General features: G+C 42.7%; 1 protein-coding gene across 2 annotated transcripts in view; it reads left to right on the top strand.

Annotated features, from left to right (window-relative positions):
• The first annotated feature begins 770 nt into the window (after window positions 1–770).
• zmat3 (zinc finger, matrin-type 3) overlaps window positions 771–25,266 on the top strand; it is a 43,100-nt gene continuing 18,604 nt past the window's right edge. The window contains exon 1 of one of the 2 annotated variants that reach the window (XM_061883871.1): window positions 771–1,155. In XM_061883871.1, the coding sequence (XP_061739855.1) occupies window positions 882–1,155 (274 nt within the window). In that variant the 5' untranslated portion in view covers window positions 771–881. The remainder of the gene's footprint in view (window positions 1,156–25,266) is intronic. The other variant, XM_061883870.1, reaches the window with a different exon arrangement.

Here is a 25,266-nt window from a genome sequence, read left to right on the forward strand (position 1 = left end):
ATATATGTATATATATATATACATATATATATATATATATATATATATTAGCCCTGCGATGAGGTGGCGACTTGTCCAGGGTGTACACCGCCTTCCGCCCGATTGTAGCTGAGATAGGCGCCAGCGCCCCCCGCGACCCCAAAAGGGAATAAGCGGTAGAAAATGGATGGATATATATATATATATATATATATATATATATTGGCCCTGCAATGAGGTGGCCACTTGTCCAGGGTGTACACCGCCTTCCGCCCGATTGTAGCTGAGATATGCGCTAGCGCCCCCCGCGACCCCAAAAAGGGAATAAAAGGTAGAAAATTGGATGGATGGATATATATATATATATATATATATTAAAAACGTTGCAAAAAAAGTGTCTGCATCAATACTGTATGTCAGTGGTCCCCAACCACCGGGCCGCAGAATAATTTTTTATTAAAAAAAAAAATATATATATATATATATATATATATATATATATAATTTTTATTTTTTTATTTTTTATTTTTATTTTTTATTTTTATTAAATCAACATAAAAAACACATTATACACTTAAAATTAGTGCACAAACGACAAAAAACACCCTTTTTCATGACAAAAATGTCCCTTTTTCATGACAAAGAAAAAAAAAAAAAATACAGGACACCCCCACCGGGCCGCGGGACAAATTATTAAACGTTGACCGGTCCGCGGATACAAAAAGGTTGGGGACCACTGCTGTATGTGACATCACTGCCGCCCATGCACATTAACAGCAGTGGTATCGGTAATAGACTATACCATTATATATGAAAGGGGTGTGGGATCATTATCGACCGCGCGTTTCCTCTTTCCACCCGCATGCTGTCGCTTGTTATCTCACCACCAACATGACCATGCGATGTTTGTTCCTTCCCCCCGGAGTGGATGCCTCCTCTCTCCCCTCAAGTCGCCCCGCCGGAGACCGCGACCCCCTGCCGTGAACGCCGCCGCCTGTGAGGGAGTGGTGGCGGCTGTCAGACTCCGCCATCCCGCCCAGGTTCTGGAGGACGAGAGCGGGGCTGCAGCTGCCATGACGCTGCAGCTGAGGAGCCAGGACGCAGCCTACTATCAGACTGCACACTACCGCGGGAATCTAACCGGCGTCAGCAGCCATTATCTCCCCCCTTTGCCAGGTAAGGAGACGTCGTTTCTGCGCCGCAGTGCACATAAGGAGAAGTGTTATTTGTGGATGTCATGCAGGCATATATGCATTATTGCCTTTTCTTGACATGAGGTGGAACAAAATGAGTCTTTACTGCCAAGCAGCAGTCACACAGAACAGTACAGTAGAGAAGGTGTTCATGCATCATAGACCTCAGTCTCACACCAGTATGCTGCAGCAAAAAAAACAAAAAAAAACCGGATGCATTGTCACAGCTGTTGTGAGAGAAATTGCAATCCCAGCAGAAGTCGCGGCTGCTGCACGTCTGAAATGATTATCACGCGTATGGACATAACACCTGACCCTCATGCAATTTGCCATCATATTTTTTATCAGTGACAGAGCAGGAATGGGCTAGGGCAAGGGTGGGCAACCCAAAATGTTGAAAGAGCCATATTGGACCATAAAATATAACAACAACAACAACAACAAAAATATGTCTGGAGCTGCAAAAAATTAAAAGCCCTATAATGTTAAATCCATGATGGACTGGACTCTCACACTATTATGTTAGATCCACTATGGACTGGACTCTCACACTATTATGTTAGATCCACTATGGACTGGACTCTCACACTATTATGTTAGATCCACTATGGACTGGACTCTCACACTGTTATGTTAGATCCACTATGGACTGGACTCTCACACTATTATGTTAGATCCACTATGGACTGGACTCTCACACTATTATGCTAGATCCACTATGGACTGGACTCTCACACTATTATGTTAGATCCACTATGGACTGGACTCTCACACTATAATGTTAAATCCATTATGGACTGGACTCTCACACTATTATGTTAGATCCACTCTGGACTGGACTCTCACACTATTATGTTAGATCCACTATGGACTGGACTCTCACTATATTATGTTAGATCCACTATGGACTGGACTCTCACTATATTATGTTAGATCCACTATGGACTGGACTCTCACACTATTATGTTAGATCCACTATGGACTGGACTCTCACACTATTATGTTAGATCCACTATGGACTGGACTCTCACTATTATGTTAGATCCACTATGGACTGGACTCTCACACTATTATGTTAGATCCACTATGGACTGGACTCTCACACTATTATGTTAGATCCACTATGGACTGGACTCTCACTATTATGTTAGATCCACTATGGACTGGACTCTCACATTATTATGTTAGATCCACTATGGACTGGACTCTCACACTGTTATGTTAGATCCACTATGGACTGGACTCTCACACTATTATGTTAGATCCACTATGGACTGGACTCTCACACTATTATGTTAAATCCATGACTGACTGGACTCTCAAACTGTTATGGTAGATCCACTATGGACTGGACTCTCACTATTATGTTAGATCCACTATGGACTGGACTCTCACACTATTATGTTAGATCCACTATGGACTGGACTCTCACCATTATGTTAGATCCACTATGGACTGGACTCTCACACTATTATGTTAGACCCACTATGGACTGGACTCTCACACTATAATGTTAGATCCACTATGGACTGGACTCTCACACTATTATGTTAGATCCACTATGGACTGGACTCTCACACTATAATGTTAGATCCACTATGGACTGGACTCTCACACCATTATGTTAGATCCACTATGGACTGGACTCTCACACCATTATGTTAGATCCACTATGGACTGGACTCTCACACTATTATGTTAGATCCACTATGGACTGGACTCTCACAGTATTATGTTTGATCCACTATGGACTAGACTCTCACACTATCATGTTAGATCCACTATGGGCTGAACTCTCACTATTATGTTAAATCCATGATGGACTGGACTCTCACACTATTATGTTAGATCCACTATGGACTGGACTCTCACACTATTATGTTAGATCCACTATGGACTGGACTCTCACCATTATGTTAGATCCACTATGGACTGGACTCTCACACTATTATGTTAGACCCACTATGGGCTGGACTCTCACACTATAATGTTAGATCCACTATGGACTGGACTCTCACACTATTATGTTAGATCCACTATGGACTGGACTCTCACACTATAATGTTAGATCCACTATGGACTGGACTCTCATTATTATGTTAGATCCACTATGGACTGGACTTTCACACTATTATGTTAGATCCCCTATGGACTGGACTCTCACACTATTATGCTAGATCCACTATGGACTGGACTCCTCACTATTATGTTGGATCCACTATGGACTGGACTCTCACTATTATGTTGGATCCACTATGGACTGGACTCTCACACTACTGTTAGATCCACTATGGACTGGACTCTCACACTATTATGTTAGATCCACTATGGACTGGACTCTCACACTGTTATGTTAGATCCACTATGGACTGGACTCTCACACTATTATGTTAGATCCACTATGGACTGGACTCTCACACTATTATGCTAGATCCACTATGGACTGGACTCTCACACTATTATGTTAGATCCACTATGGACTGGACTCTCACACTATAATGTTAAATCCATTATGGACTGGACTCTCACACTATTATGTTAGATCCACTCTGGACTGGACTCTCACACTATTATGTTAGATCCACTATGGACTGGACTCTCACTATATTATGTTAGATCCACTATGGACTGGACTCTCACTATATTATGTTAGATCCACTATGGACTGGACTCTCACACTATTATGTTAGATCCACTATGGACTGGACTCTCACACTATTATGTTAGATCCACTATGGACTGGACTCTCACTATTATGTTAGATCCACTATGGACTGGACTCTCACACTATTATGTTAGATCCACTATGGACTGGACTCTCACACTATTATGTTAGATCCACTATGGACTGGACTCTCACTATTATGTTAGATCCACTATGGACTGGACTCTCACATTATTATGTTAGATCCACTATGGACTGGACTCTCACACTGTTATGTTAGATCCACTATGGACTGGACTCTCACACTATTATGTTAGATCCACTATGGACTGGACTCTCACACTATTATGTTAAATCCATGACTGACTGGACTCTCAAACTGTTATGGTAGATCCACTATGGACTGGACTCTCACTATTATGTTAGATCCACTATGGACTGGACTCTCACACTATTATGTTAGATCCACTATGGACTGGACTCTCACCATTATGTTAGATCCACTATGGACTGGACTCTCACACTATTATGTTAGACCCACTATGGACTGGACTCTCACACTATAATGTTAGATCCACTATGGACTGGACTCTCACACTATTATGTTAGATCCACTATGGACTGGACTCTCACACTATAATGTTAGATCCACTATGGACTGGACTCTCACACCATTATGTTAGATCCACTATGGACTGGACTCTCACACCATTATGTTAGATCCACTATGGACTGGACTCTCACACTATTATGTTAGATCCACTATGGACTGGACTCTCACAGTATTATGTTTGATCCACTATGGACTAGACTCTCACACTATCATGTTAGATCCACTATGGGCTGAACTCTCACTATTATGTTAAATCCATGATGGACTGGACTCTCACACTATTATGTTAGATCCACTATGGACTGGACTCTCACACTATTATGTTAGATCCACTATGGACTGGACTCTCACCATTATGTTAGATCCACTATGGACTGGACTCTCACACTATTATGTTAGACCCACTATGGGCTGGACTCTCACACTATAATGTTAGATCCACTATGGACTGGACTCTCACACTATTATGTTAGATCCACTATGGACTGGACTCTCACACTATAATGTTAGATCCACTATGGACTGGACTCTCATTATTATGTTAGATCCACTATGGACTGGACTTTCACACTATTATGTTAGATCCCCTATGGACTGGACTCTCACACTATTATGCTAGATCCACTATGGACTGGACTCCTCACTATTATGTTGGATCCACTATGGACTGGACTCTCACTATTATGTTGGATCCACTATGGACTGGACTCTCACACTACTGTTAGATCCACTATGGACTGGACTCCCACACTATTATGTTAGATCCACTATGGACTGGACTCTCACACTACTATGTTAGATCCACTATGGACTGGACTCGCACACTATTATGCTAGATCCACTATGGACTGGACTCTCACACTACTCTGTTAGATCCACTATGGACTGGACTCTCACTATTATGTTAGATCCACTATTGACTAGACTCTCACACAATATTATTATGTTAGATCTACTATGGACTGGACTCTCACACTACTGTTAGATCCACTATGGACTGGACTCCCACACTATTATGTTAGATCCACTCTGGACTGGACACTCACACTATGTTAGATCCATTATGGACTGGACTCTCACACTATTATGTTAGATCCACTATGGACTGGACTCTCACACTATTATGTTAGATCCACTATGGACTGGACTCTAACACTATTATGTTAGAACCACTATCGACTGGACTCTCACACTATTATGTTAGATCCACTATGGACTGGACTCTCACACTATTATGTTAGATCCACTATGGACTGGACTCTCACACTATAATGTTAAATCCATTATGGACTGGACTCTCACTATTATGTTAAATCCACTATGGACTGGACTCTCACTATTATGTTAGATCCACTATGGACTGGACTCTCACTCTATTATGTTAGATCCACTATGGACTGGACTCTCACACTACTGTTAGATCCACTATGGACTGGACTCCCACACTATTATGTTAGATCCACTATGGACTGGACTCTCACACTACTATGTTAGATCCACTATGGACTGGACTCGCACACTATTATGCTAGATCCACTATGGACTGGACTCTCACACTACTCTGTTAGATCCACTATGGACTGGACTCTCACTATTATGTTAGATCCACTATTGACTAGACTCTCACACAATATTATTATGTTAGATCTACTATGGACTGGACCCTCACACTACTGTTAGATCCACTATGGACTGGACTCCCACACTATTATGTTAGATCCACTCTGGACTGGACTCTCACACTATGTTAGATCCATTATGGACTGGACTCTCACACTATTATGTTAGATCCACTATGGACTGGACTCTCACACTATAATGTTAGATCCACTATGGACTGGACTCTCACACTATTATGTTAGATCCACTATGGACTGGACTCTCACCATTATGTTAGATCCACTATGGACTGGACTCTCACACTATTATGTTAGACCCACTATGGACTGGACTCTCACACTATTATGTTAGATCCACTATGGACTGGACTCTCACACTATAATGTTAAATCCATTATGGACTGGACTCTCACACTATTATGTTAGATCCACTATCGACTGGACTCTCACTATTATGTTAGATCCACTATGGACTGGACTCTCACATTATTATGTTAGATCCACTATGGACTGGACTCTCACACCATTATGTTAGATCTACTATGGACTGGACTCTCACTATTATGTTAGATCTACTATGGACTGGACTCTCACTATTATGTTAGAGGAGGCGTACAATCTTTCGTCAGAGCGTGGTGGAACTGTACAAAGAGAACAGTCCAGACGTTTCTCCTCAATTTAGCCAAATTGAATTTTGTCTCTGCATGATTCCTTGCTCCTTGTCTTGTTTAATAGATGTCATCAGTGTTTGAACCTGACAAAGTTGTGCACAAGGTGTATTTATAGTATAATGTGCAAAATAAATGTCATATTTTTTGGACACTTATCTTGTATTTGACATTGTTTATACGGTTAAGCGCAATAAATGTTCAACTTCAGCCAAAACCCTTTCCGTCTACAACATTTTCAATTCATGAATGTGCAACTGTTTGTTTATTTTGTTGACCACAGACCGAAGAAACAAAGAATAAACTAAACATATCAGCTGCCTAAGTGAATACATTACTCATCCATTCACAATAAACATTCACTCTTCCCCTTATGGTTTCTTAATGAGTATTAATAAAAGCTGCTAAAAAAATAATAATTGTCGTGCCATGAAAATGGTTGAACAAACCTGTAAGGACGTAGAAATAAGAATAAAGTGGTAAAGTACATGTTGGGTTACACAACGCTGTTTGTGCACTCTGTGGTGCGTAAAGAAACACGTTTTGTCCGTAATGCTTTCTCGGCTTTTATTTATTTTTATTGCCCAGTGAAGCAGAATGAAGAAGCGCATGATGCATGTGCTTCTCATTGCTCCATAATTGATTGGAAGTGTAGAAGAAAAAAAAAAAGACACTTGGCCTATTTAGAGATTCTCAGTGGATCCCAAGAATGGAAACAGGTTTTGTAGAGTTCAAAACAAGCAATGAAACCAACTTTGGTGGTTTAGAATTTAATCGGAATCGCAACTGTCCGAATAATTTTATCTACGTTATCACAAAACTTTGTGTTGCCATGAGTTCAAAAGCAGTCTTTGATCTTACCAATCAAAAGGCTTGTAAAACTCCACTGTGTAGGATGGGAAGCGACAGGAAGGTGTCGGTTTCTTGGATGCATTGCTTTAAAGTTAGAGTTAATGTACCAAAGATTGTCACAAACACACTAGGTGTGGTGAAATTTGTCCTCTGCATTGGACCCATCCCCTTGTTCACCTCCTGGGAAGTGAGGGGAGCAGTGAGCAGCAGCGGTGCCGCCCCCCGGGAATTATTTATGGTGATTTAATCCCCAATTCCTACCCTCGATGCTGAGTGCCAAGCAGGGATGCAATTTTTAACAAATCTCTGGTATGACTCGGCCTACCGATCTCAGGGCGGACTCTCTAACCCATGGGTGTCAAACTCTGGCCCGCGGGCCAAATTTGGCCCGCCGTGTAATTTCATTTGGCCCTTGAGGCAATATCAAATTAACATTAGAGCTGGCCCACCGCTGTAACACCGCATTCACCGCTTATACTCAAACTCGTCCACCTTCCCGATTCTCCCGGGAGACTCCCGAAGTTCAGTGCCCCTCCCGAATTTCTCCCGATTTCCACCCGGGCCGTAAAAGCACTGCCTTTGGCGTTCTCTACATGTCGCCACGTCCGCTTTTCCTCCATACAAACAGCATACATAATATATGCAACTCATACACACACACAAGTGTATGCAAGGCATACTTGGTCAACAGCCATACAGGTCACACTGAGGGTGGCCGTGTAAACAACTTTAACACTGTTACAAATATACGCCACACTGTGAACCCACAGCAAACAAGAATGACAAACACATTTCGGGAGAACATCCGCACTGTAACACAACAGAAACACAACCGAACAAACACCCAGAACCCCTTGCATCACTAACTCTTCCGGGATGCTACAATATACACCCCCGCTACCACCAAACCCCGCCCCAACTCAAACCCACCGCCGAAAAGAGGCATTCAATTTGTATTTTTTTTTTTTTTGATATGCCATTGATATTTTTTTATTAGTATTATTTAAAACTCGATTTTGCATGTCACTATAAAGTTATATGTGAATTATATTTATATAGCGCTTTTCTCAAGTGACTCAAAGCGCTCTACATAGTGACACCCAATATCTAAGTTACATTTAAACCAGTGTGGGTGGCACTGGGAGCAGGTGGGTAAAGTGTCTTGCCCAAGGACACAACGGCAGTGACTAGGGCGACACAAGCGGGAATCGAACCTGCAACTCTCAAGTTGCTGGCACGGCCACTCTACCAACCGAGCTATGCCGCCCCATATAAGCCTTGCTTGGTCAATATTCAATGCAAAACTTGTTTGAGTCCCTAGTTTAAAATTCTGGCCCACTCTGTATTTGAGTTTGACACCCCTGCTCTAACCACTAGGAGATTTTGTCTTGACCCGAGATCTACAAAGCACAGGAGGAAGCAGGACCCGACCCCCCTCCAGGCACCTTTTCTTTGAACTGTTTTGTAGTCAAAGACGGCGGCTGTTTACGACCCCCGCCCCTTTAGAAACAGTTGTTGCCATGTAATCAGGGAAAGTCCAAATAAAATAGGAGTGCGACCTTTCGTCAGAGGTGGTGAGACTGTACAAAGGTTTGAATGTAACTTAGATATTGGGTTTCACTATGTAAAGCGCTTTGAGTCACTAGAGAAAAAGTGCTATATAAATATAATTCACTTCACTTCAAAGAGTACAGCCCAGACGTTTCTCCTCAATGAGCTAAAAGGATTTCTGTCCCTGCTTAATTCCTTGCTTCTTGTCTTGTTTAATAGATGTCATCAGTTTTTGAACTGACTACAACTTCTTCGGTTTTTAAGACCACAGTGTGGTCCTTTTTTCAGTACAGTAAGAAAAGAAAATGCACCGCGTCGAACAATGTAGGTTTTTGTATCAGCAGCTTTAATGATTTTTATATTGAAATATAAAAAAACTGCAAACTGTTGGCAGGTAAAATGGTAAATGGGTTGTACTTGTATAGCGCTTTTCAAGGCGCTAACCAGCACCCATCAGGAGCAAGGGTGAAGTGTCTTGCTCAGGACACAACGGACGTGACGAGGTTGGTACCAGGTGGGGATTAAACCAGGGACCCCCGGGTTGCGCTCAGCCACTCTCCCAACGCCGTCCCAATAATGTAATGTAAGAAAACAGTATGCTGATAACAATAACCATTAACACAGCTTTGTCTTTAAATACTGTAAATACTATGAAATTGTTTTAGCCTTCAAAAAAAATACATGCATCTTAGCCAATTATGCAAATGATAAAAAACAAACAAAAACAGGCCAAAAGTCTGGACACACCTCATTCATTGAATGTTCTTTATTTTCATGACTATTTACATTGTAGATTGTCACTTTAAAACTATGAATGAACACATGTGGAGTTATGTACTTGAGAAAAAAAGGTGAAATAACTGAAAACATGTCTTATGTTCTACTTTCTTCAAAATAGCCACCCTTTGCTCTGATCACTGCTTTAAGTTTTATGTACCACTGATAGTCACACACACACACTAGGTGTGGCGAACGCATTCTTGGCATTCTCTCATTGAGCTGCAAGCACACCTGGGAAGGTGACTACCTCTTGAAGCTCATCCAGAGAATGCCGAGAGTCTGCGAAAAAGTCATCAGGGCAAAGGGTGGCTATTTTGAAGAAACTAGAATACAAAACGTGTGTTCAGTTACTTCACCTTTTTTTGTTAAGTACATAACTCCGCATGTGTTCATGCATAGTTTTGATGTGACGATCTACAATGTAAATAGTCATGAAAATAAAGACAACACATTGAATGAGAAGTGTGTCCGATCTTTCGGCTTGTACTGTATAAAAAAATTGAAGAATGCGGAGGGCCCACCTTGATACCTTTTGCGTATTTTGGATGCTAATGTCAGGCTTGCCCCTGACAGTTTGTCTATGTTTTCATTTTTTCCTCTGCATTTGTCTTTCATCTGTGTTTAGTATCTCCTGTCTTTAGTTCCTGTCAAGTGCTCTTATTTTGCTTCAGCTTCCTGTCTTGTTCCCTGAGTGCTGTGTTCCTCCTGGCCACACCTGTTGCCAATCAGTCCGCTCCTATTTGTACCTCCTTTGTCTTGTGTCAGTTGCTGGATCATTGTCGTTGCCACATGTCCGTCTTTTATCGTTTTCTACTTGTCATTCCTACTGGTCGTGTGAATGCAGCGTAGCGGTAAGCTATATTTGGTAGATGTTTTGTAGCGTATTGTTAGTTTGTTCATAGCCCTTAGTTTGTTATACCCGCCCATGTGCGTGCTTTTTGTTTGTACCCTTTTGGTTTTGTTTTTGTCTTATTATCTTTATTAAATCATGTTTACTTACCAAATGCCTGCCTCCTTCTCTGCATTATGGGGTTCAACAACAAATAACCCTGACAGTTAAAACTAATAAAAAGTAGGTCAAAACATCTACTTCTTAGCTTTGTGTTATAGATCAGTGCTTCTCAACCCAAAAATTAGTGTTTTTCCGCTGTGTTTCTCACTTGTACTACTGTCAGGTTCAAACACTGATGAAATCTTTTAAACAGATGAGAAGCAAGGAATCATGCAGAGACAGTGCTCAATTTGGCAGAGGAGAAAAGAAAAGAAACGGCAGATCAACTGGTCTAAAAAAAGGGGGGTCTATTTAAAGGCTAGAGTATACAAATTAGTTTTAAAATGGGACTTAAATGCTTCTACATTAACACTGTTACAAATGTGCGCCACACTGTCAACCCACACCAAACAAGAATGACAAACACATTTCGGGAGAACATCCGCACCGTAACACAACAGAACAAATACCCAGAAGCACTTGCAGAACTAACTCTTCCAAGACGCTACAATATACAGCACTCGTTACCACAACCCCCCCCAATCCCGCCCACCTCAACCTCACCCCCCAGCTCAAACCCCCCCCCCCATTTCCCGAATTCAGAGGTCTCAATGTTGGCAAGTATGCCTTCAAGTCGTGCAATTCTCTGCACCTGTATACCAAAATACAGCCTGAAAGAACCACCCATCCATCTTCTTCCGCTTATCTGAGGTCGGGTCGCGGGGGCAGCAGCCTAAGCAGGGAAGCCCAGACCGAAAGAACATCAGATAAAACTAAGTAGACGACATGCATCCAAGTGAGACATGGATGACATCCTGACAATAAAATTGCACTGACGTACAAATATTAGGGTCTTCTATTAAGCGTATTTCCATTATGCTAACGAGTAATCCGATGTAATCCGAAATGTGACGTTGTTTTGATTGATTGATTGAGACATTTATTAGTAGATTACACAGTACAGTACATATGCCGTACAATTGACCACTAAATGGTAACACCCCAATCGTCAGGCTTGCCAATGACAGTTTTTGTTTTTGTTTTTCCTGTGTGTGTTTAGTATTTCCTGTTTTTAGTTCCTGTCAGCGCTCTTATTTTGTCTGTTTCCTGTTTTTTTCCCCCCCTGTGTGCTGTTTTCCCCTCAGCTACGGCTGATTGGCACCTGGCCACACCTGGTGTCCATCAGCCCGCTTCTATTCGAGTCTGTGTTTGTCCTCTAGTCAGTTGCTGGATTATTGTCACGTATTGTCGCTCCTGTCGTGTCGTGCCGCGTCGTGCCGCGTCGTGTCTTTGCAGCATAGCGATAAGCTATATTCGTTAGATGTTTGTAGCTCACTGTTTTTTGTTCTCTGCTTCCAGTTTGTTTTCATATTACAAGTACGACTTCTGTTTTCCTGCTCGCTATCCGCTAGCTTCCATGCCCCTTTTGTTTTTTCTAGCTTCCATGCTAAGCGCTGTCACGCCAAATTTCTTCCCCCCTACAAATCCCCCCCCCCCCCCCCCCCCCATTTACTTCCGAGGCCATTATTAGTACAGACGTTTTGTTAACGCTATATTATAAAAATATAACGCTATATTATAAAAATACAGACGTTTTGTTAACGCTATTTTATAAAAAAATTAAAAAAAACAATTTACAAACACAAGCTATGGGATGATGCATTTACTTCCGGGGTCACGTTTCCTCTTATGTAATCCCATAGCTTGTGTATGTAAATTGTTTTTAAAATTTTTTTTATGATATAGCGATAACAAAACGTCTGTATTTTTATAATATAGCGTTATATTTTTATAATATAGCGTTAACAAAACATCTGTATTAATCATGACCCCGGAAGTAAATGGGGGGTGAAGGTTTTTGTAGGGAGAAGAGATTTGGCGTGACAGCTCCTTCTGTTTTCAAGCTCCCTTGCTAGCTCTCTTAGTTTGTTACCCGCCTTGTGCGCGCTTTGTGTTGTACCCTTTTGTTTGTTCTTGTTCTATTATTTCAATTAAATCATGTCGTCCTATTCAATGCCTGCCTCCGTCTCTGCATCTTGGGGTTCGTCACGAACTAACTCTGACACCAAAACGTTTTTCAACTTGTTTAAGTCGGGCTCCACGTTAATTATTTCATGGTAGATTCATGTTAGTTGCATAAACGTTCTTGCCTTTCAGTTGAGAAAAAAGTAGTACTGGTCCTTCCAGTTTGAGAACATTTTGTTTGAATTTCCCTGGCTCCGACGCTTGTTGTGTCAGTCAGAGCGTGCGGTAAGAAGCGTTTATATCTCTCTGCGGGCACGCTTATGTACGCTGTAAAACCTGTTCAACCAAACTGCAGTAAATACTTACATCACTCAGAGTTGTAACAACAACAACAACAAAATAACGCCGTTATTACCAACACAGGCTTTCTAATACACTTCTGCCTCGGAGACTCTGTATATGTAATTAATATGAAACTACAATTATTAGGGACCAAATGTCCCTTTGGCACAGAGGACCCTATTGTTTTTCTAAGGTTTTATTATTATTATTATACCGCCGCCTCTTTGAGCTGTAATTTGACCCCCTTAACATGCTTCAAAACTCAGCAAATTTAACACACACATCAGGACTGGCGAAAATTGCCATCTAATGAAAAAAAAAAAAAACTCAAAATTGTGCTCTAGCGCCCCCTAGGAAAAACAGACCAAACTGCTTGTAACTTCCGTTAGGAATGTCGTAGGGACATGAAATAAAAATCTCTATGTAGGTCTGACTCAGACCTACATTTCATACTCTGACATCCTTCGGCAAAAATCTACAGGAAGTTGGCAAACACCCCTTCAAAACAAAAGTTTCCTAAAAAAAATGTCATTTTTGCTTTTTTTTTAGCTATAATTTGACCCCCTTTAAACTCACCAAACTGGACACACGCATCAGGACTGGCGAAAATTGCGATCTAATAAAAAACCAAACCCCAAAACTTAAAATTGCGCTCTAGCGCCCCTTAGGAATAAAACACAGACAAAACTGCTCTTGGGAGGAAAACACAGAGAAAACTACATGTAACTTCCGTTAGGAATGTCGTAGGGACATGAAATAAAAATCTCTATGTAGGTCTGACTCAGACCTACATTTCATACTCTGACATCCTTCGGCAAAAATCTACAGGAAGTTGGCAAAAACCCCTTCAAAACAAAAGTTTCCTAAAAAAATGTAATTTTTGCTTTTTTTTAGCTATAATTTGACCCCCTTTAAACTCACCAAACTGGACACACACATCAGGACTGGCGAAAATTGCGATCTAATAAAAAACCAAACCCCAAAACTTAAAATTGCGCTTTAGCGCCCCTTAGGAATAAAACACAGACAAAACTGCTCTTGGGAGGAAAACACAGAGAAAACTGCATGTAACTTCCGTTAGGAATGTCGTAGGGACATGAAACAAAAATCTCTATGTAGGTCTGACTTAGACCTACATTTCATACTCTGACATCCTTCGGCAAAAATCTACAGGAAGTTGGCAAACACCCCTTCAAAACAAAATTTTCCTAAAAAAAATGTCATTTTTGCTTTTTTTTTTTAGCTATAATTTGACCCCCTTTAAACTCACCAAACTGGACACACACATCAGTACTGGCGAAAATTGCGATCTAATAAAAAACCAAACCCCAAAACTTAAAATTGCGCTCTAGCGCCCCTTAGGAATAAAACACAGACAAAACTGCTCTTGGGAGGAAAACACAGAGAAAACGGCATGTAACTTCCGTTAGGAATGTCGTAGGGACATGAAACAAAAATCTCTATGTAGGTCTGACTTAGACCTACATTTCATAAAGTGACATCCTTCAGCAAAAATCAACAGGAAGTTGGCAAACACCCCTTCAAAACAAAAGTTTCCTAAAAAATTTAAATTTTTGCCTCTTTGAGCTGTAATTTGACCCCCTTTAAACTCACCAAACTGGACACACACATCAGGACTGGCGAAAATTGCGATCTAATAAAAAACCAAACCCCAAAACTTAAAATTGCGCTTTAGCGCCCCTTAGGAATAAAACACAGACAAAACTGCTCTTGGGAGGAAAACACAGAGAAAACTACATTAACTTCCGTTAGGAATGTCGTAGAGACATGAAGCAAAAACCTCTATGTAGGTCTGACTTAGACCTACATTTCATTAATTGAAATCCTTCAGCAAAAATCAACAGGAAGTTGGCAAACACCCCTTCAAAACAAAAGTTTCCTAAAAAAATGTCATTTTTGCTTTTTTTTAGCTATAATTTGACCCCCTTTAAACTCACCAAACTGGACACACACATCAGGACTGGCGAAAATGGTGATCTAATAAAAAACCAAACCCCAAAACTTAAAATTGCGCTCTAGCGCCCCTTAGGAATAAAACACAGACAAAACTGCTCTTGGGAGGAAAACACAGAGAAAACTGCATGTAACTTCCGTTAGGAATGTCGTAGGGACATGAAACAAAAATCTCTATGTAGGTCTGACTTAGACCTACATTTCATACTCTGACATCCTTCGGCAAAAATCTACAGGAAGTTGGCAAACACCCCTTCAAAACAAAAGTTTCCTAAAAAAATGTAATTTTTGCTTTTTTTTTAGCTATAATTTGACCCCCTTTAAACTCACCAAACTGGACACACACATCAGGACTGGCGAAAATTGCGATCTAATAAAAAAAAAAAACCCCAAAACTTAAAATTGCGCTCTAGCGCCCCTTAGGAATAAAACACAGACAAAACTGCTCTTGGGAAGAAAACACAGAGAAAACTGCATGTAACGTCCGTTAGGAATGTTGTAGGGACATGAAACAAAAATCTCAATGTAGGTCTGACTTAGACCTACATTTCATAAAGTGACATCCTTCAGCAAAAATCAACAGGAAGTTGGCAAACACCCCTTCAAAACAAAAGTTTCCTAAAAAATTTAAATTTTTGCCTCTTTGAGCTGTAATTTGACCCCCTTTAAACTCACCAAACTGGACACACACATCAGGACTGGCGAAAATTGCGATCTAATAAAAAACCAAACCCCAAAACTTAAAAGTGCGCTCTAGCGCCCCTTAGGAATAAAACACAGACAAAACTGCTCTTGGGAGGAAAACACAGAGAAAACTGCATGTAACTTCCTGTAAGAATGTCGTAGAGACATGAAGCAAAAACCTCTATGTAGGTCTCACTTAGACCTACATTTCATTAATTGACATCCTTCAGCAAAAATCTACAGAAAGTTGGCAATTACCCCTTCAAAACAAAAGTTTTGTAAAAACCTGTCAGCTTTTTTGAAACATTATCTCCTCTGAGCGCGTTTGTTGTGTCGGCTTAGAACTCGCACAGGAAAGAGATTGAACCCTTCTGATAAAAAGTTGCGCAAAGAGTTTTTCTAACTGCTCCAGTTTTGATTTTACAATCCTTCAAAGAACGGCTGCGCTGCTGCTGCTGAGCTGCTGCTGTCTCAAGATGGCCGCTTAAAAGCAGGAGGCACCAGCGTGACCACACAATGCAGAGAAGGTAGGTAATGTGCGGGTAAAGATATGTTGACTGGGTGAAAGAAGGAGGCACCAGTTAGACTCCAGGATACAGAGAAGGTAGGTAATGTGCAGGTAAAGATATGTTGTCTGGGTGATGGCAGGAAGCACCAGCATGTATGGGTGAAAGAAAGAAGCACCAGTGTAACCCCAGGATGCAAGGAAGGTAGGTAATGTGCAGGTAAAGATATGATGAATGGGTAAAGACAGAATACACCAGCAATCGCCTCTTTGAGCTGTAATTTGACCCCCTTAACATGCTTCAAAACTCACCAAATTTGACACACATCAGGACTGGCAAAAATTCCGATCTAATCAAAAAACCAAACCCCAAAACTCAAAATTACGCTCTAGCGCCCCCTAGGAAGAAAACACAAACAAAACTGTCTTTAACTTCCAGTAGGAATGTCGTAGAAACATGGAACAAAAACCACCACGTAGGTCTCAGTTAGAGCTATATTTCATCCACTGAGACCCCCCGGCTAAAGTCAACAGGAAGTTTGCTATTCCCACTTCAATACAAAAAATGGCTAAAAAAAATGTCACATTTTTTCAAACATTATTTCCTCTGAGGCTGTGTGTCGTTTCGGCTTCAAATAAGCACAGAAGAGAGATTGAACCCTTCTGATTGAAAGTTGAAGAAATAGTTTTGATTACTAAACCGGTTTGGATTTTATGAGCCCGCAAAGAACTATTGCGCTGCTGCTGTTGTCACAAAATGGCGGGTTTCTGCTGAGACAAAACTGCAGGACTGTCATACACACATGAAACAAAAACCTCAATATAGGTCTCACTGAGACCTATATTTCATACTCTGACCGCCCCCAAATAAAATCAACAGGAAGTTTGCTATTCCCACTTCAATACAACAACTGCATTCCTTTCACCATGCATTAGAGTCTCAAAATGGCGGCACCAAGGCGTCCTTATAAAATGCCCAAGCCACTTTACAACTGTTATTACTATGAGACTGATGTATAACACATGTATACACAACTTTTTCTCTCTGTAATAATCCATCCATCCATGTTCTACCGCTTATCTGGGCTTGGGTTGCGGGAGCCAAAGCGGTCCCGTCCATCGCTGCTTGCAGCTTTAATTTATTGTTATGTTTTGACTGAGGGAGATGACGGCTCAGACACCAGGGGGCCATAATCTTCAATAATTATATATATATATATATATATATATATATATATATATATATATATATATATATATATATGTATAATAATAAACAATACTAACTAATAAACTACACTAAGGAAATGGAGAGTGTCAAAACCCAAGAGTGTATGTGTGTGAGGCTCTGTGTGTCGTTAGCTAAGGTGTGTGTTACCAAATGTTGTCGAGAGCGAAGGAACACGGAAGTCCGTGGGGCAGGCAGATGATCCAGGGCTGGAGAGAAGAGACAAGGTCCGTGTCCGAGTGGGAGGATCCAAAAGGGTCAGTCCAGGAAGCAAGGGAACAAAAAGGTGACGAGACGCACAGTTCGCCAACACAGGAAAAATGGCAGATGCTGGAAGGACAGGGAAGAACAATGATACACGGAGGGGCACACGCAGAGGGAGAGAGAGACAGTATAAAGATCCGATGATTGCTTACTGTATATTCCGGCGCGGGATGGCAGGTTGTGCCAGCTTATGAAGGCTACTCGCTCATAATGGAGAGGTGCGCGGATTGCAGATTGTCTGCAGACGCTAGTTTTTTTTATTTTATTTAGCCTTTATTTAACCACATAAAATCCCATTGATTTGATCTCTTTTCCAAAGGAGCCCTGGCCAAGAGGGCAGCAGCAAGGTTACATGAAAAACAGTAAACAACACATAAAACATCACATTTACAACATGAAAACTTGCTCTTATGACACATGTGCATGCAGACAAGGTAGACTGCAATCCTTTCACAGAAGCTTTAAACTAAGAGAGTGCCTGTGGGTGTGGCCCGCGATGCGCCCGTCAGGACACAAAAATGGGGGCGCATTGGAATTTTCCCCGGCCGTGACATTTATATTGACAACTGTCGAGTTTAAGACTGCAATCGTGTTCAATTAAGGAGATTTATTACAAAATCGAAAACCAGTGAAGTTGTCACGTTGTGTAAATGGTTTGCAAATCCTTTTCAACCTTTATTCAATTGAATAGACTGCAAAGACAAGATACTCATCGTTCGAACTGGAACATTTTTTGTTATTTTTTGCAAATATTAGCTCATTTGGAATTAGACGCCTGCGACAAGTTTCAAAAAAGCTGGCACAAGTGGCAAAAAAGACTGTGCTCCAATCAGTCTGTCACAAAAAAAAAACAAGAGTTGTAGAAATGATTGGAAACTCTACATTATGTCCTTTACAGGTCTATGTAAACTTTTGTATTCAATCCCCTAATCTTCCTCTTTAGAAGCCAGAAAGTTTGCCTCCACCTAAATGCTGCTGCTAAAAGAGGCCGGCAAATAATGTTGCGATGCAAAAAGGAGAGTCTCATGTCAGCGTACAAATGGACCGGACTATGTCGGGGTTCAACTCCAGCATAGCTTTCTCCTGAGGTCAGGCGGGCCAGGTGACCAGACTGAGCCCTCACACTGACGTCGGAAACACAAACAGCCTGGGGTGTTATTTTGGGTGCATGAAATGCTGCCATTGGGCACCCCGTAGGATTCCAGCTGCTGGTCTGTTACCAAGCCTGCAACATCAAAAGTCTTTGGCCACCTGCCTTGACTCACATGTGAACTTGAAGTGCCATCCCAGTCCTAACCCATAAAGGTCTATATGATTTTGTTCCACCTTTTGCAGCTATTACAGCTTCAACTCTTCTGGGAAGGCTGTCCACAAGGTTGCAGAGTGTGTTCTATAGGAATTATCCACCATTCTTCCAAAAGTGCATTGGTGAATTCACACCAAAACGCCTGGCTCTCAGTCTCCGTTTTAATTCATTGTCATGTCAGGACTCTGTGCAGGCCAGTCAAGTTCATCCACACTTGACTCTATCATCCATGCCTTTATGGACCTTGCTTGGTTTACTGGTGCACAGTCATGCTGGAAAAGAAAGGGGCCCGCTCCAAACTGTTCCCACAAGGTTGGGAGCATGGAATTGTCCAAAATGTTTTGGTATCCCGGAGCATTAAAAGTTCCTTTCACTGGAACTAAGGGGCCAGGTCCAACTCCTGAAAAACAACCCGTGACAGTCTCAAGCTGTCGTGAGGGTTCCAAGGACCACCTAGGCACAGACATTTGCGAGCAGGTGTAGACGTCTTTATTTTTCAATAAGGAGAATCTTTCGCGGGTTGCTTTTCAGCTTCCGGCGCTCTGACTGCTCGCTCCTCCGTGTAGCTTTTCAGCCGTCCACGTCGTTTGCGTCTGCCTCTCGCTCTCTTCCGCGTTGCATGTGCTGCTTGTTGTGTCTCTCGTCCCTCTCCTCCTTCTTCCCCTTTTACCTCTTGCGAGGAGATTAGACGATCGTGCCCAGCTGCGCGATCCACACACTTGATCTCGTTTATGGCGTTGATCCCGACGCGCCACGCCTCCTCGCCGCCATCTTGGAGAGGGCTCTGATGTTCCCAGCCTCGCCGTCGGAGTGCCGGCCCCTCCTCCACCAAATTTCACACTCGGTACAACGCAGTCCGAAATGTAGCTGTGGAGAGGCGGAGCCGACGGAGCGGCAGGGCACGCTGGAGCCCGGCCCAAGATGGCGGCAAGGAGGTGGAGAATGCGAGGCGGGGCGTGCCGGGAGCGACGCCGCAGGCAAGATCAGGTGCATGGATCCCGCACCTGGACACAATTAATGTATCTCCTCTCAATGTGTAAAAGGGGAGGAGGAGAAATGGAGGCAGAAGGAGTTGGAGAGCCCGCAGCAGTGGATGAGGAGCGAAAAAGACAGAGAGCAAGACTCAGACGACGACGACGGGGGCGGCTGAAAAGCAAGACGGAGGAGCGAGCAGTGGGAGCGACGACGGCGCAAAAGACTTTCTTTATTTGAAAAAAATAAACAAGAGTCAAACCTGCACAAGAATGTCCTTCCTTGGTGGTCCGTGGAACCCGTACGACGGCAGGAGTCTGTCACAGTAGTGGTCTCCTGGCAACCTCTAAACCCAGACTGGGCCATCAGATTGTCAGATGGAAAAGTGTGATTCATCACTCCGATCAGTGCCAGAGCTTGGTCCGCATTGCCGGCAGTAAGTCGAACACATTTCCAGTGAGGGTTGGACTCCGCCAAGGCTGTCCTTTGTCACCGATTCTGTTCATAACTTTTATGGACAGAATTTTTAGGCACAGTCAAGGCGTTGAGGGGTTCCGGTTTGGTGACCGCAGGATTAGGTCTCTGCTTTTTGCAGATGATGTGGTCCTGATGGCTTCATCTGACCGGGATCTTCAGCTCTCACTGGATCGGTTCGCAGCCGAGTGTGAAGCGACCGGAATGAGAATCAGCACCTCCAAGTCCGAGTCCATGGTTCTCGCCCGGAAAAGGGTGGAGTGCCATCTCCGGGTTGGGGAGGAGACCCTGCCCCAAGTGGAGGAGTTCAAGTACCTAGGAGTCTTGTTCACGAGTGGGGGAAGAGTGGATCGTGAGATCGACAGGCGGATCGGTGCGGCGTCTTCAGTAATGCGGACGTTGTACCGATCCGTTGTGGTGAAGAAGGAGCTGAGCCGGAAGGCAAAGCTCTCAATTTACCGGTCGATCTACGTTCCCATCCTCACCTATGGTCATGAGCTTTGGGTCATGACCGAAAGGATAAGATCACGGGTACAAGCGGCCCAAATGAGTTTGGGTCTCTCCCTTAGAGATAGGGTGAGAAGCTCTGCCATCCGGGAGGAACTCAAAGTAAAGCCGCTGCTCCTCCACATGGAGAGGAGCCAGATGAGGTGGTTCGGGTCTGGTCAGGATGCCACCCGAACGCCTCCCTAGGGAGGTGTTTAGGGCATGTCCAACCGGTAGGAGGCCACGGGGAAGACCCAGGACACGTTGGGAAGACTATGTCTCCCGGCTGGCCTGGGAACGCCTAGGGATCCCCCGGGAAGAGCTAGACGAAGTGGCTGGGGAAAGGGAAGTCTGGGCTTCCCTGCTTAGGCTGCTGCCCCCGCGACCCGACCTCGGATAAGTGGAAGAAGATGGATGGATGGATCACTCCAGAGAAGGTGTCTCCACTGCTCTAGAGTCCAGTGGCGACGTGCTTCACACCACTGCATGCCATGCTTTGCATTGGACTTGGTGATGTATGGCTTAGATGCAGCTGCTCGGCCATGAAAACCCATTCCACGTAGCTCTCTGCGTACTGTACGTGGGCTAATTGGAAGGTTTGGAGGTCTGTAGCAACTGACTGCGCAGAAAGTCTTTGCACTATGCGCTTCAGCATCCGCCGACTCCTCTCTGTCAGTTTACGTGGCCTACCACTTGGTGGCTGAGTTGCTGTTGTTCCCAAAATTGTCCATTTTTCTTATAATAAAGCCGACGGTTGACTTTGGAATATTTAGGCGCGAGGACATTTTACGACTGGATTTGCGGCCCGTTCTTTCACAAATGTTTGTAGAAACAGTCTCCATGCCTAAGTGCTTGATTTGATACACCGGGCCAAGTGATTGGGACACCTGATTCTCATCATTCTCAGTTACTTTTGGCAATATAGTGTGCGTGCACGAACACAATGCAGCACTGAGCGTATGAATGCACTACTCCTTCCTTTCACTATCTCCCTCCAGCACTCACGCGCGACCTATTTGCGTTAACACCCATCTTCAGACGGTCATCTCCGTACGACGCAGGCTCGTCGCTGACTTTCCAATCCCCGTGAGAGTGTGAAGTTGTGCAGGAGTGTGCAAGCATGCACGTCTTCACATGCTCACTGCCTCCGGGCTTACTCCCTGCGTTATGCACACTGGTCTTAAAGCCAGGTTGGTCAGATTATGTAAAACTAGTCACTCTTACTACAAGCTGACTTCCTTCAGCGTCAACTTTATGTATTATGTGTGTGTGTTTGGTGGAAGAACCCTTTTGTGTACAGCACATGTATGTACTTCACAAAAAAAGAACAGAAAACATGTTCTATAGTCTACAAACCCCGTTCCCATATGAGTTGGGAAACGGAATACAATGATTTAAAAATCCTTTTCAACCCATATTCAGTTGAATATGCTACAAAGACAACATATTTGATACTCAAACTCATAAACTTTTTTTTTTTTTTGCAAATAATCATTAACTTTAGAATTTGATGCCAGCAACACGTGCCAAAGTAGTTGGGAAAGGGCATGTTCACCACTGTGTTACATCACCTTTTCTTTTAACAACACTTAATAAACGTTTGGGAACTGAGGAAACTAATTGTTGAAGCTTTGAAAGTGGAATTCTTTCCCATCCATCCATTTTCTACCGCGTATTCCCTTTTGGGGTCGCTGGCGCCTATCTCAGCTACAATCGGGCGGAAGGCGGGGTACACCCTGGACAAGTCGCCACCTCCTCGCAGGGCCAACACAGATAGATAGACAGCATTCACACTCACATTCACACACTAGGGACCATTTAGTGTTGCCAATCAACCTATCCCCAGGTGCATGTCTTTGGAGGTGGGAGGGGCCTATCCCCAGGTGCATGTCTTTGGAGGTGGGAGGGGCCTATCCCCAGGTGCATGTCTTTGGAGGTGGGAGGGGCCTATCCCCAGGTGCATGTCTTTGGAGGTGGGAGGGGCCTATCCCCAGGTGCATGTCTTTGGAGGTGGGAGGGGCCTATCCCCAGGTGCATGTCTTTGGAGGTGGGAGGGGCCTATTTCCAGGTGCATGTCTTTGGAGGTGGGAGGAAGCCGGAGTACCGGAAGGAACCCACGCATTCACGGGGAGGACATGCAAACTCCACACAGAAAGATCGCGAGCCTGGATTTGAACCCAGGACTGCAGGACCTTCGTATTGTGAGGCAGACGCACTAACCCCTCTGCCACCGTGAAGCCCGGAATTCTTTCCCATTCTTTTTTTTATGTAGAGCTTCAGTCCTTCAACAGTCCGGGGTCTCCGCTGTCGTATTTTACGCTTCATAATGCGCCACACATTTTCCATGGGAGACAGGACTGGACTGCAGGCGGGCCAAAAAAGTACCCGCACTCTTTTTTTTACAAAGCCACACTGTTGTAACACGTGCTGAATGAAATAAGCAGGGGCGTCCATGAAAAAGACGGCGCTTAGATGGCAGCATATGTTGTTCCAAAACCTGTATGTACCTTTCAGCATTAATAGTGCCTTCACAGATGTGTAAGTTACCCATGCCTTGGGCACTAATGCACCCCCATACCATCACACATGCTGGCTTTTCAACTTTGCGTCGCTAACAGCTGGATGGTTCGCTTCCCCTTTGGTCCGGATGACACAATGTCGAATATTTCCAAAAACTATTTGAAATGTGGACTCGTCAGACCACAGAACACTTTTCCACTTTGCATCAGTCCATCTTAGATGATCTCAGACCCAGAGAAGCCGGCGGCGTTTCTGGATGTTGTTGATAAATGGCTTTCGCCTTGCATAGTAGAGTTTTAACTTGCACTTACAGATGTAGTGACAAACTGTATTTAGTGACAGTGGTTTTCTGAAGTGTTCCTGAGCCCATGTGGTGATAACCTTTAGAAATTGATGTCGGTTTTTGATACAGTGCTGTCTAAGGGATCGAAGCTCACGGCGATTCAATGTTGGTTTCCGGCCATGCCGCTTACGTGGAGTGATTTCTCCAGATTCTCTGAACCTTTTGATGATATTATGGAGCGTAGATGTTGAAATCCCTAAATTTCTTGCAATTGCATTTAGAGAAACGTTCCTAAACTGTTTGACTTTATGTAATTCACATGTGAATAATGCTGTATAATAGACTGTATTTATGTTATTCACATGTGAATAATGCTGTATAATAGACTGTATTTATGTTATTCACATGTGAATAATGCTGTATAATAGACTGTATTTATGTTATTCACATGTGAATAATGCTGTATAATAAACTGTATTTATGTTATTCACATGTGAATAATGCTGTATAATAAACTGTATTTATGTTATTCACATGTGAATAATGCTGTATAATAAACTGTATTTATGTTATTCACATGTGAATAATGCTGTATAATAAACTGTATTTGTTATTCACATGTGAATAATGCTGTATAATTGACTGTATTTATGTTATTCACATGTGAATAATGCTGTATAATAGACTGTATTTATATTATTCACATGTGAATAATGAACTCTATGTTATTCATATGTGAATAATGCGGTATATTAAACTGTATTTATGTTATTCACACGTGAATAATGCTATATAATAGACTGTATTTATGTTATTCACATGTGAATAATGCGGTTTACTAAACTGTATTTATGTTATTCACACGTGAATAATGCTGTATAATAGACTGTATTTATGTTATTCACATGTGAATAATGGACTGTATTTATGTTATTCACATGTGAATAATGCGGTATAATAAACTGTATTTATGTTATTCACATGTGAATAATGCTGTCTAATAGACTGTATTTATATTATTCACATATAAAAAATACACAAGTGTTTATTGCCTATTATGAGCGAACTGTGGTGCTGAATTTCCCCCAGGGATCAATAAAGTACTTTCTATTCTATTCTCTCCTAGATGTCCTTGCAAGCCAAATTATTTATTATTCGGCAGGACAGACCACCAATCATTGGTATCAAATAAGTAGGGGCGGCATGGCGTAGTGGGTAGAGCGGCCGGCCGGAAACCTGAGGGTTGCAGGTTCGCTTCCCACCTATTGACATCCCAAAAAATTGCTGCCGTCGTGTCCTTGGGCAGGACACTTCACCCTTTGTCTCTGGTGCCGCTCACACTGGTGAATGAA

This window comes from Nerophis ophidion, linkage group LG22 (assembly GCF_033978795.1).
Source record: "Nerophis ophidion isolate RoL-2023_Sa linkage group LG22, RoL_Noph_v1.0, whole genome shotgun sequence".
Taxonomy (NCBI): domain Eukaryota; kingdom Metazoa; phylum Chordata; class Actinopteri; order Syngnathiformes; family Syngnathidae; genus Nerophis; species Nerophis ophidion.